The 13,779-nt window shown below is 56.0% G+C and overlaps 1 protein-coding gene and 1 long non-coding RNA gene across 12 annotated transcripts in view; one reads left to right on the top strand and one right to left on the bottom strand.

Moving 5' to 3' along the window:
* Nucleotides 1–13,767, top strand: part of EVI5L (ecotropic viral integration site 5 like) — a 33,597-nt gene extending 19,830 nt beyond the window's left edge. For 4 of the 11 annotated variants that reach the window (XM_081133917.1, XM_081133911.1, XM_081133914.1 and 1 more), the window contains 11 exons: nucleotides 400–497; nucleotides 581–641; nucleotides 5,113–5,166; nucleotides 6,033–6,065; nucleotides 7,111–7,251; nucleotides 9,314–9,442; nucleotides 11,101–11,508; nucleotides 11,601–11,747; nucleotides 11,830–11,925; nucleotides 12,003–12,098; nucleotides 12,235–13,766. In XM_081133917.1, the coding sequence (XP_080990043.1) occupies nucleotides 400–497; nucleotides 581–641; nucleotides 5,113–5,166; nucleotides 6,033–6,065; nucleotides 7,111–7,251; nucleotides 9,314–9,442; nucleotides 11,101–11,508; nucleotides 11,601–11,747; nucleotides 11,830–11,925; nucleotides 12,003–12,098; nucleotides 12,235–12,519 (1,548 nt within the window). In that variant the 3' untranslated portion in view covers nucleotides 12,520–13,766. Of the gene's footprint in view, nucleotides 1–399; nucleotides 498–580; nucleotides 642–5,112; nucleotides 5,167–6,032; nucleotides 6,066–7,110; nucleotides 7,252–9,313; nucleotides 9,443–11,100; nucleotides 11,509–11,600; nucleotides 11,748–11,829; nucleotides 11,926–12,002; nucleotides 12,099–12,234 lie in introns of all 11 variants that reach the window. The other 7 variants (XM_081133918.1, XM_081133912.1, XM_081133920.1 and 4 more) reach the window with 6 other exon arrangements.
* Nucleotides 3,153–7,178, bottom strand: LOC308555533. The gene is made up of 4 exons (XR_013998552.1): nucleotides 7,092–7,178; nucleotides 6,722–6,792; nucleotides 6,495–6,574; nucleotides 3,153–3,728 (listed from the first exon to the last, which is right to left on the bottom strand). It is a non-coding gene; the product is annotated as an uncharacterized lncRNA (long non-coding RNA).
* Nucleotides 13,768–13,779: the final 12 nt, after the last annotated feature.

Below are 13,779 nucleotides of genomic sequence, written 5' to 3'. Positions count from 1 at the left end.
GCTCCTGGCTGGTCCAATTCTACAACCTCTTCAGTTTCCTCCCACTGCCCTGTAGTGTAGCATGCCTCCCCGTCCTCTGTGAAGGTGCCCTGTGCTCATACCCTACCTCAACCCACCCCCGGGCCTTTGACCTCAGGAGCTTCTGCAGCCTGCTTTTTCCCTGCAAACTGAAGCCCTGGCTGCAGGCAGCTTCTCCCCAGATGCCTTCTTCTCACACTCACTCAATTGCTCCACAATGATGGAGCACCCACTACAGGCAGGCCAGGCACTGCACTGGGTACATGGTGACATCCCAGGCAGACCTGCTCCCACCCTCCCTCCTGGAGCACCCAGGCCCTCCTCCAAGACAGTGGGCACAGCAGACACCCCCAGAGTCAATGACTGCCTATGTCCCCGCAGTACTTCCAGAGGGTAATACCACATCAGTTCGACAGCTGCCCCGATAAGCTGATCCTCAAGGCTTACCAGGTCAAGTACAACTCTAAGAAGATGAAGAGGTCAGTACCTGGCAACCAGGGTGCTGGCGGAAAAGGGGCCCCTGATGGTGGGACAGTGACCACGTCAGCCTTCTCTTCTGCAGGCTTGAGAAAGAGTACGCAGCCATGAAGAGTAAAGAAATGGAAGAGCAGATCGAGATCAAAGTGAGTCCCTGGGGAGGGGGACTGCTATGGTGGCCCTTGGGGGCTTCTCTCCCAACGCAAGAAGTGGGTGGCCACTAGGAGGCGGCCCTGCCCAGTGCAGGAAGCACACCAGACTGTCCTCAGGCTCTAAGGGGTTGTCCCTCTACCAGCTGCCCCTTCACTCACTGCCAGACCAGTGTGTGAGCGAGGGCCCACCTGGCGCTGGGGCACAGTGGTGGACAAGGTGGACCTGCCCTTGTAGGCCTTCCATTGCAGTGAGGAGACAGTCAGTGAACCAATAAGTATAGGGTTTGAACTCTAGAAATAATTCTGCATAAAATGTGTAGGGGAGATTGCTGCAGGTCCAGGGGGCCTGAGGGCCTGGGGGAACATCAGGAAGGCTTCCCTCAGTGGTGGGAGCCACAAGGTCAGGGGCAAGAGGGGAGGCCCGAGGCAGGCAGGGCCCAGATGCCAGGGAAGATAGGCCAGGGTACCAGTGCTCACCTATGGCCCCTTGCTCCCTCTGGTACCTAGCCAGCCAGCCCTACTAGGTTTGAGGGTATAATTCTCTCACCAACTCCAATATGTGGGGTTTCCCCCCATACCACCAAGCAATTCTCCAGCACCAGCTGGGTGTCCTACAAGTCAGCTCAGTTCTGACACCATCTACCTGGAGACGATGTCAGATCCCACAGGTTAAGGGCACTGTCCCACAAGACTGCCGCTTCCCCCTTCAGAAGTCAGCCTCAAGTCCAGATTGTCACCTATGCTTCTGACCAACCAGCTATAGATTGCAAGTTTCTATGATCCCCTCCTTGGGTTCAGTTAATTTGCTAGAGTGGCTCACAGAATTCAGAGAAACATTACTACTAGATCACTGGTTTGTTATGAAGGATATAGTTCAGGAACAGCCAGATGGAAGAAATTCATAGGGCCAGGTATGGGGAAAGGGCACAGAGCATCCATGCCCTCTCCATGTGCACCACCCTCACAGCACTTCCAACCATTCAACGTGGAAGCTCTCCAGTTCCCGTCCTGTGGGGTTTTATGGAGTTTCAATACACAGGCATGATTGATTACATCATTGGCAATTGATTCAACCTCCAACCCCTCTCCTTTCCCCAGAGATCTGGGGATAGGATTGAAAGTTCCAACCCTCTGACACATGGTTGGGTCCCCTGGGAACCAGCCCCCATCCTTAGGTGACCAAGGGGCTTTCCAAAAGTCACCTCATTAACATAACAGAAGACACCTTTATCCCTTTCCTCACTTAGGAAATTCCCAGGGTTTTAGATGCTCTGTGCCAGGACTGGATGGAAGACCAAATATGTATTTTTTACTATAAATCACAATACCTCAAGGAGTTTTCTGAGTGTGCAAAATCTCTGAACCCAGTCTTCCCACCTTCTCTTTCCCTCTGCTTTCATCCCTCCACACATGATTTTAGTTATTCATTCAACAAACATTTATTGAGCACCTACTTTGTGCCAATCACAGCAGAGATTGGGAGTCCCCAGTCCAGTAGGGGTAAGGGAACAAACATAAACACAAACCCCAAAACAGCCTGACTCTATCCTCTGTCTACAGGCTGGCAGAGTACCACAATGGCTGGGACTGGAGTCCCACATACCAGGGTTCAAATGTCAGCTCTATCACAGACCAGCTGTGTGACCTGAGAAGGTGAATTCTCCTTTCTGACACCTCTCAGTGTCCCCTTCTGCAAAATGGGAATGATACTTACTCTGCTGTTCAATTTATTATTATTATCACCACCACCACTATCATCATCATCCCCACCTCCTCTAGAAAGGCAAAGGGAGTTTAGAATTTGGTCACCTGCCACCCATACCTGAGGGGGAAAGAGGAAATCATTGTTCTGTCCCTGTTTTTAGGAATTCCAGAAAGTTTTGTGTCTTAATTTTTTTTAATATATCTTTATTGATTTCAGAGAGAGGAAGAGGGAGAGAGATAGAAATATCAATGATTAGAGAGTTGTTATTGATCGGCTGCCTCCCATACGCCCCGTGTTGGGGATTGAGCCCACAACCCAGGCATGTGCCCCAACTAGGAATCAAACCTCCATCTCCTGGATCAACTACTGAGCCACTCCCAGCAGAGCCTGTCTTGAATTTTTAAGCATCTCTTTCTCAGGAGTGGCAACCTGACTGATGCACCAGTCCAAAAGTGTGTGTGTGTGTGTGTGTGTGTGTGTGTGTGTGTGTGTGTGTGTCTTGCTCATGTACAGACAAGGGCCTGTTCCCATCTGGTAACTATGAGGGCCCAGCAATAGGTAGGTACACAGCAGACCCTCCGACCACATACTCAGCTTGGAAATTTCCCACAAGAAGGCACCCCACAGGTCTTAAAGGATTCAGGCAGGTGCCTTCTCCCTTTGCCCTGCCCTTTGCTCTTTCACCTTTAGCCTGTTTTAAAATGTACCTGGGATTTGTTTTAATCAGGTATGGTAAGGTGACCAACACAGAGACAACTGCCTTTAAAAGAAGAGTTTATTACTCATAGTTCCCAAGAGGCAGGGCACACCAGGCCATGCAAGGCCATATGGGGAAGCATCAGGGTAGGTCAGGAGGTAAAGGGAAAAAGCAGGGGCCAGAGCCTGCTTTTCAGGGGCTATAGGAGTGGTCCCTAGGTGTCCTGTCACAATTTTGGACAGGAGAAATATTGGCTTGATATGTGAGAGTTAGATAAGAAAGGGGGGGTGGCTGTGGATTGGCTGGTTTGCCTTGGCAGGCAGGTTGTTTACTCTGTAGGAATTAGCTAAATCCTGGGAGGGAAGTGTCTCCAGGATTAGCAAGGCCTCAGGATGTCCAAGCATCAAAAATACAGAAAAAAATTTTAAAGTCTTACTAGTACATAGCCCCCCGTTGTGTTTATGCCAAAGAAATCCAAAGGCCATGGGTCAAGACTCTGGGTTCCAGATCACTGTGAGGGACAGAGACCTGTGCTTGGGAGGGAGGCTCCGGCAAGACACTGCCCCACTCCAACTCAGTTTCTCCATCCATGACATGAGTCAGTGGCCATCACTCAAGTCTTCCATCTCTCTAACCAATTGCTTCTTAGGAATGTTCTGGATGTTTCCATCACCTTTTTCTTCCCAGAAGAAACCAGGAAATGTTCTGTATGATCCACAGGGAGGCAAGACCCTCACTAATCTGCTGATCAAAACTGTTTGTGTCCCTACTTCCTTTTTTTAAAAATGTTTTTATTGCCCGGCCGGGCATGGCTCAGCGGTTGAGCGTCGACCTGGGATCCAGGCGATCAGGGTTCGATTCCCGGTCAGGGCACATGCCCGGGTTGTGGGCTCAATCAATGACTCTCTCATCATTGATGTTTCTACCTCTCTCTCTCCCTCTCCTTTCCTCTCTCTGAAATCAATGAAGATATATTTTAAAAATGTTTTTATTGATTTCTTTTTCTTTAGAGAGATGGGGAGAGGGATAGAGAGATAGAAACATCAATGAGAGAGAAATCTTATCGATCAGTTGCCTCCTGTATGCCCCCTACTGGAGAAAGAGCCCACAACCCAGGCATGTGCCTTGGCTGGGGATCTAACCATGACCTCTTACTTCCTAGGTCAACACTCAACCACTTAGCCACACCAGCCAGGCTGTGCACCTACTTCTTTTTTTTTTTTTTAATATATCTTTATTGATTTCAGAGAGAGGAAAGGAGAGGGAGAGAGAGAGATAGAAACATCAATAATGAGAGAGTCATTGATTGAGCCTGCAACCTGGGCATGTGCCCTGACCGGGAATCGAACCCCGATCGCCTGGATCCTAGGTCGACGCTCAACTGCTGTGTACCTACTTCGTAATGGGTACACACCTGCTTCCCAAAAGGCTATAGGAAAACCTAAAACCACAAATATCTAAGCAGAATCCAGCAAGCATAGGATGGAAAGTGAAAGCAAGGGAGACAGCCTCCCACTAGCTGGCTGTCAGTGGGTCACAGAAATGTAGTTGTCGAGCTGAAGGAAGCATGGGTATTCAGCAAAACTTCCTCCCCTGGACCCAAATTCTGAGAGGAGTTTGTCAACTGAGAATTGAACCCTGGGGCTGGAGGCAAAGCCGTGAAAGGTGGGGCTGTCTGATAGCAGCTTCCCCCAAGATGCAGAAGCCTTTGCCCTGTGGGAAGTGGGCAGGCCCAAGCATGGGGTAGAAACAGATTCCCAGGGAGGACATAGGGCAGACCATCCACCCCACACAGTGTATATCCACTAAAGTGCTCACTTTATTTTTACTGAACCAAGGCTCATCAAAAAAAAATACATATACACACACACACACACACACACACACACACACATATATTGGACCATTCTGAATGGGAATTGGCCCTGTTTTCTGAGATCACTGACTCAGAATGTAAGCTGCTGGCTCTCTCTTGCCTGGAGGTGGCCTGGTCCCTTGGGGGATAGACCTCTGTATAGAAGTGGGAGGCAGGATCTGATATGCTCTCCCCTCTCCCCACACAGAGGCTTCGAACAGAAAACCGGCTCCTCAAACAGCGGATTGAGACCCTGGAGAAGGTGAGGGGTGTGGCCGCCAGCCTGTGGCATTGAACCCTCCAGGCCCCAAGCAGGACCCAAGAACCAAAGGGCCTGCCAACCCCCTGCCCCAGGCCCCACCCACAACCCTGCTGATAATTGAGCTGCCATATAATTGGACCGTGGGGAAAGAGCTTGGGGCTGGAAGTTGAGTTATAACCCAGTTAACTGCAACCCATTTGTGTCCAGTGCCCTCCAGGGCTGTCTGGGTGGGAGGAGGAGGTAAAACTGCTACTTTGACTGAGGTGCCTGGAACTGGGCCACAAGTCGCCCCACCCTGTAATTTGGAAGCCTTGCCCTCAAAAGGAAGGAAATAGGAGTGGAGGAGTAGGGGGTGGTCTTGCCACTGGCACCACAGTGAGGTGCCACAACCTTGACCCTGATCCCAATCTTGTTTTTAAAAATGGAAGTAGAGGTGGAGGCCCCCACTTCCTACCCCACTCTCATTTTCACTTGACCCTCCACTAACCACAGGTTGTCTACAGGATTTTATTGCTCTTGCCCCAAAGCCTCCATTCTTGTTCAGGCTTCAAATGAAACTTGCTGAGTTTTCCCAGTTGGCCCCAGCCTGGCCAACTCTATAAGGGGCAGCCGTGGTCCCCCCTGCCTTTCCGTTCAGCTCACACACAGACCCCTCTCCTGGAAGGAACTGGCTCTGGCTTTGGTCTTCCTCCAGGTCCTCTCCTGCTGGTTTTCTGGTTCTCGGGTTTCACTCCTGTCTCCCCTGCTTCTAGAGATAGTCCACTGCGTTAGTGACAAGTGGTTCTTGTCTGTCTCTCCCCCTCTCCTGTCCTGCGCCTTCCGCTCTGCCTCCTCCCCCTGTTGCTGGGACCCCCCTCGCCGGGTAGGAGAGTGCTGCTCTGGCTGATAGGTTAATCCAGGTACTGTAGCTTTTCGTCTCACTCTCCTATTTCCTTCCTATTCTCTACACATGACAGCCAATAACTGCCTCTTCCCTGGTCGCTGCCATCCCAGGGGCAAGGGGGGCAGGCCTGGCACCATGCATGAGGGGGTGCTTTTCAGAGAGACAGAGGTGTCCAGCTAGAGGAGGGGGCTGTGCATGTGCAAATGTGGCATCTGAGGGTGTGTCTATGAGTGTACGTAAATGCATAGGGACACAAAGTTTTCTCCCTCCAGGGGACACAGGTGAGGACCCAGAGAGGCTCAGGGACCCTGAGGGTGCATCAACAGCAGGCCTTAGTGTGTGCACCTGCTGAGCCTCCCCCACCCACCCACCCACACACCACCCCTTGGCCCTTCATGCTCCTCTCTGCTTTCACCTGCAAGGCCTGCCATCTTCTCTCACTTACCTGCTTCTGCTGCTGCCTCATCTTGAATGGCTTTATCTGGAAGCTTCTGCCTGGTGGCTCTGAGCCTGGAATGGGGGAACCTACATTGGGTGGGGTGAGGGAATGAGGCTGGGGGCCTGGATCTTAGCCCCTGGCAGTTAAAGGCCCCAGGGTTCAGGACTGGGGAAAGTCAGGGGAGAGGCGTTCCACCACCCAACCCTGCCCCACCCTCACCAGCAGGGGCTGACCTCTGGTGTGCCATCATCCCTGGATAAGGACTTGCTTCTCCTCCCCTGGGACAGAGGCTGACAGTCAGAAACTGGGAGGGGACAGAGCTGTCAGCAGCCCCAGCCTGGGGCCTGGTCTCCATATAAGCCCCACAGACCCCAGAACCTGGGTTGGCCAATGTCTTCCTCCAGGCTCTTCCTGGTATCCTGTACCTGCCTATCCCTCAGCCTTGTCCCCAGGCTCCCATGGGGTGTCCCATCCCAGACTCTGAGTGAAGGAGGCCTCACCCCTCTCCCACAACACCTCTGCCCTCCTTGGGACTCCCCCTAAGGTAGGCCTCAGGCAGGGCCTGGGGTGTGAGCAGAGGGTCACGACCCCCCTCACATTCACCTATCCTCGATGGGCTCAGGGACAGGTGACACGGGCACAGGAGGCCGAGGAAAATTATGTCATCAAGCGGGAGCTGGCGGTGGTGCGGCAGCAGTGCAGCTCAGCAACAGAAGACCTGCAGAAAGCACAGAGCACGATCCGGCAGCTGCAGGAGCAGCAGGTACCGGCAGGCCACCGCGGTGAGGCCACACTCCCACCCCTGCTTGGCAGCTGCTGTCTGCACTCACCAGCAACTGGCTAGGGATCAGCCCTCTAGTTCCTAACTGGTGGGGTTGGGGGAGCACCCAGAGCTCAATGCATACTTTCCCTCAGCCCCACCCTCAGCAATTGGCCCCTGACCCGAGGGTGAATCGTGCAATTTCCATGTTTCACCACCTGTGGGGGTGCTTGGCCTTCCACACTGAGACGAAGGGAGTCAGCCTCCTCCACCTCTAGTCTCAGCCTAGGAATCAGGCTGTCCCTGCAGGGCCCCCTTCCTGGCACAGGCATTTGACCTTCATTGATGAGCCTGTGATTCCTTGGTGTCTTCAGGGCTATTGGGCTTCCCCATGGGCCAGCCATGCAGGGTAGGAGCTAGGATGAGGGACAACGAAGGGGGCTCCCTCCTCCAGTGCCCAGGACTTTGCCCTCAGAGGAGAGTCTGGTCTGTGCCCCCCACTCTGAACTGGCATGGTGAGGGTGAGTGGGCAGTACAAGTCTGTTAGGGGGTCTTGACCTCAGGGGTGGCAGGGTTCACAAGCTAGAGCACTGTGCAAAGAGTCTGCTTCTCCCATAGGTGGCTTTTAGAACCTTTCTTCAGACTTACCCAGCAGGTTTCCTTCCTTATCTGATGATCTGACAGCAGCTGAAGCCCCCAAGCTCAGAGTGCACCTGTGCACACATGCCCTGGAGGGGCAGGGAAAGATGCTGTAGGCTTCCTGGGCCCCTGCAATCCAGGCCTGATCCAAGCAGAGCCTGGCAGTGAGATGGGGTCCCTGATTTGGAGAAACCTCAGGTGCCCAAGAAACAATGGTTGGAGACAAGGTAGGGTGGTTCCCTGGGAGGCCCCCTCACCCAGGCCTGGAGACCTTGGCTTAGGCCTTGGTGCAGGAATTTGAGTTGATTCTTTGTTCCTGGGGACAGAAACAGGGATCTTCACCATTTTTCACCTGTGTCCACCTCCCACCCCTCACCTGCCAGTGCTATAGCCCCCACCTCACTGTGAAGCAGTAGAGCCAATGGGGAAATCTGTGCTGGACTCATCCCACCACTGGCATGATGCCCTCTTTCAGGCCAAAGAGACACTCACCTGCCACCTGTGAACTCTGGCCTTTAGATGGATGAGGCAGCTAGTGCCGTAGACACTGGCCCTTGAGCACCATCTCTGGGAGAGACACTTGGAGAAGGTGCAGCCTGGCAGGGCTGGCACTTGGTATGGGGCCCGAACCCCATCTGGGCCAAGGGAGGTCCACTGGTACCCATGGATCTCAGAGACCCTTGTTGAGGGCAGCAAGCAGGCCTGGGTAGCTGGGCAGGAGGCCAATGGGAAAGGTGGTGGATGGGGTAAGGGGCTAGGGCCACCTGCCAAGCCACCAGGTCAGTGAGATGGGGACCCAGCTCTGGCCCCAGGGGCTTTCCTTCTCACTAGCCAGGTCTCCTTTATTGGGCCCAGGGGGCACCTGTCTGAGACGCCTCAGCACTGAGCAAGAAAGTACCCCAGCAAACTCTTCCCACCCTTTCCTGTTTAGATACGGGAGGAGGGAAGAGAGAGGTGAAGAAAGAGGAGCAGGAGTGACATAGCCGTGAGCCCCACCCTGCCCCACCCCCATGGTGTGGCTAAACCACAGACCACACAGCAGGAAGGGCACTCGGAGAACCCATTCTCCACCCCCACCCCAGCAATCCCAGGAACCAGCCATTAGCATCCCTCAGGGAGTATCCTGAGGCGATGGAAGGTTCCCTTTGGAAGGTTCCCTCTGTGTGGCTTTCCCAGGAAGGAGGCTGGCCTGGTCATCAGGGTCCCCATGATGGGGTTCTGCTCTCATCCCATGAGGGCAGAAAGCAAAGGAAGAGGATCCAGGGCTCCTCTTCACCCCCCTCTCTACCCACAGCCTGAGCCCCCTTCCAGCCCAGGGGCTCTGGGGAGTAGGGGGCAAGTCCTGAGCTCACAGCCAGCTGGCAGGAAGGCTTCCCACCCTCCAGCTGCAGCCTGGGGCCTGATGCAGCCCTCCACCTGCCCCCAGGATAATCCTCGCCTCACCGAGGACTTTGTGGCCCACCTGGAGACTGAGCTGGAGCAGTCACGGCTGCGGGAGACGGAGACACTGGGGGCCCTACGGGAGATGCAGGACAAGGTTCTAGACATGGAGAAGGTGCAACTGGGCCGGCTGGTTTGGGGGGGACTCTGGGGGAAGGGAGGTGGGGTGCTGCATGCACTTAAGGAGGTACAAAACTAGGCCTGAGCCAAGGAGAAGGGGCTGCCAGGGGAACCAGGGAGGAGTGTCCTGGGGTCAGATCCCCCTGCCCCATCAGTCCCCAAGGAACCCAAGACTGCTTCCCCCATGGTCTCCACAGGAGGGTCTGGGCAGATAGGAAGTGGGCCCCTCACCCCTAAGACCCTCTGAAGTTCTACAGGTATACCCATACACACACACACACACACATCAGGGCACACCCACCATCATGCACCAGATACAGTGCCAGCAGTGTAGTGGCTTTCATGGGCTTCCAGGACAGTCTGTCCCACCTGTGTGTGTCCACAGGCCCTGGGTTCCAGGAGGGAAGGAAGAGGAAGGAGGTCCCAGACCCAGCAGGGCTGCTCACCTCACCCACACCTCCATGGAAACATCACCCAACTAGAGGCCACCCTCTCTTGTCTACAGCCCTGAAGGGGGCCCCAGGCCTCCATCAATCCCCAGCTGCTTTCACAATGAGTATTGACTCAGCTTCCACAAAGCAGCCAAAAGAGGGCAGCAGAACACACTCATTCTGGCAGCAGCAGCCCCACCTACCTCCAGCCTGCACTATTTTGGGTGCCACCCCTACCCCCCCCCCCCCCCCCCCCCCCCCCCCGTGCCTCTGCCACAGCCTCTCAGTCCCCAGCAGCCAGCTTCCCTCCACCTCCCTCCACATGAGAGGGAAATGTGTACCCAGTAGGTCCTGCCTACCCGCCACTGACTCCCAGACCCAAGCAAGGGTCAGTGAGGTCCTAGGGCTGTAAGCTGGATTTTGTTCCAAGAGGCTAAAACACAAATCTCTCTTCCCTGTAGTGGGTTCCTGGAAGAGGGGCTGCCTGGAGGGGGGGGGGGGGTGAGGATTCAAGGTGCCGAAGTTCAGTCTTCTCAGCTCCTGCTGGGGCAGGTCCCAGCTCTGGCCCTGCAGGGGTGGATCTCAGATTCCCAATAGGAGGCACTGGTCCTCACCCAGCCTGCATGCTGTCCTCAACAGTAACATTTATGGGGTTGCCCTAAGCCAGTCCTGTGAGAGAGCAGGTGCTGTTCTTATAGCCATTTTACTGATTTTAGAGAGAGGAAGGAGGAGAGAAAGAGACAAACATCGACATGAGAGAGAAAAATTGATGGGAGGGTGAAGGGTGGAAGGGGCCAGTGGGGGAAAAAGAGGAGACATTTGTAATACTTGCAACAATAAAAATAAATTTTTTAAAAAAAAGATCGGTTGCCTCCCACATGTGCCCCAACTGGGGATCAAACAGCAACCTGGTATGTGCCCTGCCCAGGAATACGAACCTACCACCTTTTGGTGTACTGGCCGATGCTCCAACCAGCTGAGCCACACCAGCCAGGGCTCTTACAGCCATTTTATAGGTGAGGATCTACAGCTGGGGCCACAGAGGTGGATCTGCCTCCATGGGCCTGGTCCTTCCCAACATATCCTGGGTCCAGGGTGCACCCTCTCCCAACTGGGCTACCCCAGGTAGAGCCCTAAAGAAATGAGGGAAGGCACCTTGGGCTACAGGAAAGGGTCATGGCTACCAGCTGCCCTAGGCTCTGACCACTCCTGTCCCCCTCAGAGGAACAGTTCACTGCCTGATGAGAACAACGTGGCCCGGCTGCAGGAGGAGCTAAAAGCACTCAAGGTGCGGGAAGGCCAGGCAGTGGCTTCCGCGAGGGAGCTGAAGCTGCAGCTGCAGGAGCTCTCAGACACCTGGCAGGTGAAGACCTACCCAGTGGAAAGGAAACAGCCCTGCAACCAGGAGGTCGGCCACCCTCCATGCTTAGGGGACCTCGGAGCTCCTGGGCTGACCACGGGCCTCTCTTGGCAGGCCCATCTGTCCCGCGGGGGCCGCTGGAAGGAGTCCCCACGGAAGCTGGTCCTGGGCGAGCTGCAGGATGAGCTGATGAGCGTGCGTCTGCGTGAGGCCCAGGCTCTGGCCGAGGGCCGCGAGCTCCGGCAGCGTGTGGTAGAGCTGGAGACACAGGTAGGCTGCAGCCACCCTCTCAGGGACTTGGTGCCCACGTTTGGCTCCCCGGTTAGGCCGTGACCCCCGCCGGTATGTCCTCCCTCCCCCAGGACCACATCCACCGCAACCTTCTGAACCGCGTGGAGGCGGAACGCGCGGCGCTGCAGGAGAAGCTGCAGTACTTGGCTGCGCAGAACAAGGGGCTGCAGACGCAGCTGAGCGAAAGCCGCCGCAAGCAGGCGGAGGCCGAGTGCAAGGTGCCTCCCTCCCGGATCCCGCCTTCCCACCCCAACCCCTGCCCGCCTCGCCCTTGACCCGCCCTCTCCCCACTGCCCTCAGAGCAAGGAGGAGGTGATGGCCGTGCGCCTGCGAGAGGCGGACAGCATGGCAGCGGTGGCTGAAATGCGGCAACGCATCGCCGAGCTGGAGATCCAGGTGAGGGGCGGGGCAAGGTGGGGGGCGGGCTCCGGGCTGGGATGCTGCCTGACCCCTGTACCCTGGCATACCCGCAGAGAGAGGAGGGCCGCATCCAGGGCCAGCTGAACCACTCAGACTCTTCACAGTACATCCGTGAGCTCAAGGACCAGATCGAGGAGCTGAAGGCCGAGGTGAGCGCGGGAGGGGCCTGAGAGCCCTGCGTGTCCTCAGTTGGTGACCGACCAGCAGTCAGTGCCTGGGGTGCGGGAGAGGAGGGTGCCTAGCGGCACGTGGGTCCACACCTCCAGCGTGCCGGTCCGGCCCCAGGTGCGGCTGCTGAAGGGCCCACCATCCTTCGAGGACCCGCTGGCCTTCGATGGGCTAGGCCTGGCACGGCACCTGGATGAGGACTCGCTGCCGTCGTCTGATGAGGAGCTGCTGGGCGTGGGCGTGGGCGCAGCACTGCAGGACACGCTCTACCCTCTGTCGCCCCGCGATGCACGCTTCTTCCGCACTCTGGAGCGGCCAGCCAAGGACAGCGAGGGCAGCTCAGACAGTGATGCCGATGCTGAGGAGCTGGCCACACCCTATAGTCAGGGCCTGGACAACTGAGGCCCTGCCCTTGAGCCCAGAGTTGGGGGGTGGGGGAGGGCCTCCAGAGCCACACTTAACAAACTCCATGCCCACCCCAAGGGGCACAGCAGGGTGCAGAGGGTAGAGCTGGAGCCTGAGGATCCTCAGGGTACCTGTCATACACACCCTCCCCAGCACTGTTAACCATCTTGGTCAGTACCCCTCTAGGCCCAGTTACCTGGAGGTCTGCCCCTCTTAACAGCTAGGTCACGAGAGGACACAGAGGTCCCAGGACTGGGTAGCAGAAAGCTCCCTCCTCCCACCAGGCCTCCTTCTGGAACAAGGGTGGCCCTGCTGGGAAGGGCCCAGGAGCTGGAGGAGGCCTGAGGAAGAAGGGGCCACTCTGGGCTGAATGTCAACACCCCAAGATGCCCCTGGGGACCCTTGGCTTCCAGGGACAGATGGCCAAGCTGGGCTTTCCTGCCTGATGCAGGCCTCATGGCCCAAGCAGAAAACCAAAGTGCCCCCTACTGTGTACAGGGCCACCTGGGGTGTTCATGGCCAGCAGGAACTAGGCCAGGGCAGTGTATGCCCCTGCTTCTTGGGAGGAGGATGGCCAGAGCAGCTGCAAGGAAGTCATGAGACCTGTCCCCAGTGCCCGACATCTTCCTCTATGAAACACATCACCCTATCTTGGCCAGTGATGGAAATGTTCCCCCATCCAGGCTAGCCTCCTCTCCAGGGGGTCACCAGCCTCCACTTCCCTTCCTTCCCTGGGTCCCCACACCCACCCTCCAGCCAGGGCCAGGCCCCAGGGGAAGAGGCTGCCCAGAGGAGTGGCGTCCCCATGCCTCCCTCCTCATGGTGGTCCTATGGTCTCTGCAGTCAGAGCCAAGAATGGTGCCAAAGTCCAACAATGCCACCACCCCCATGCCCCTTCCCCCCAGGGCCTTTTGGCCCTTGGGGCTGACACTCTCGTGTTTCCTGGAGCCTGAAGCAACCTCCTTGGCGCCTCCTGGAGTGGGGATTCATGCTCATCCCCCCACCCCTTCCCACTTGCCCACTTCTCAGTGTTACAAAGCCTGGGGACCAGGGTGGGCATCTCGGGGCTCTCCCATGTGCCTCCCACACTGCCCACCACCATTTTGCACACTGCCTGTTCACACTCCACATGTCGCCCAGGTGGGGATAGAAAATAAAGTGTATTTACACAGTCACAAACAAGGGACACTGAGTGAGGCAGTTACCCTGGTGGGGATAGAAAATAAAGTGCATTTACACAGTCACAAACAACGGACG

This window comes from Miniopterus schreibersii (assembly GCF_964146895.1).
Source record: "Miniopterus schreibersii genome assembly, chromosome: 4".
Taxonomy (NCBI): Eukaryota; Metazoa; Chordata; class Mammalia; order Chiroptera; family Miniopteridae; genus Miniopterus; species Miniopterus schreibersii.
This window is presented reverse-complemented; position numbering and strand designations above follow the sequence as displayed.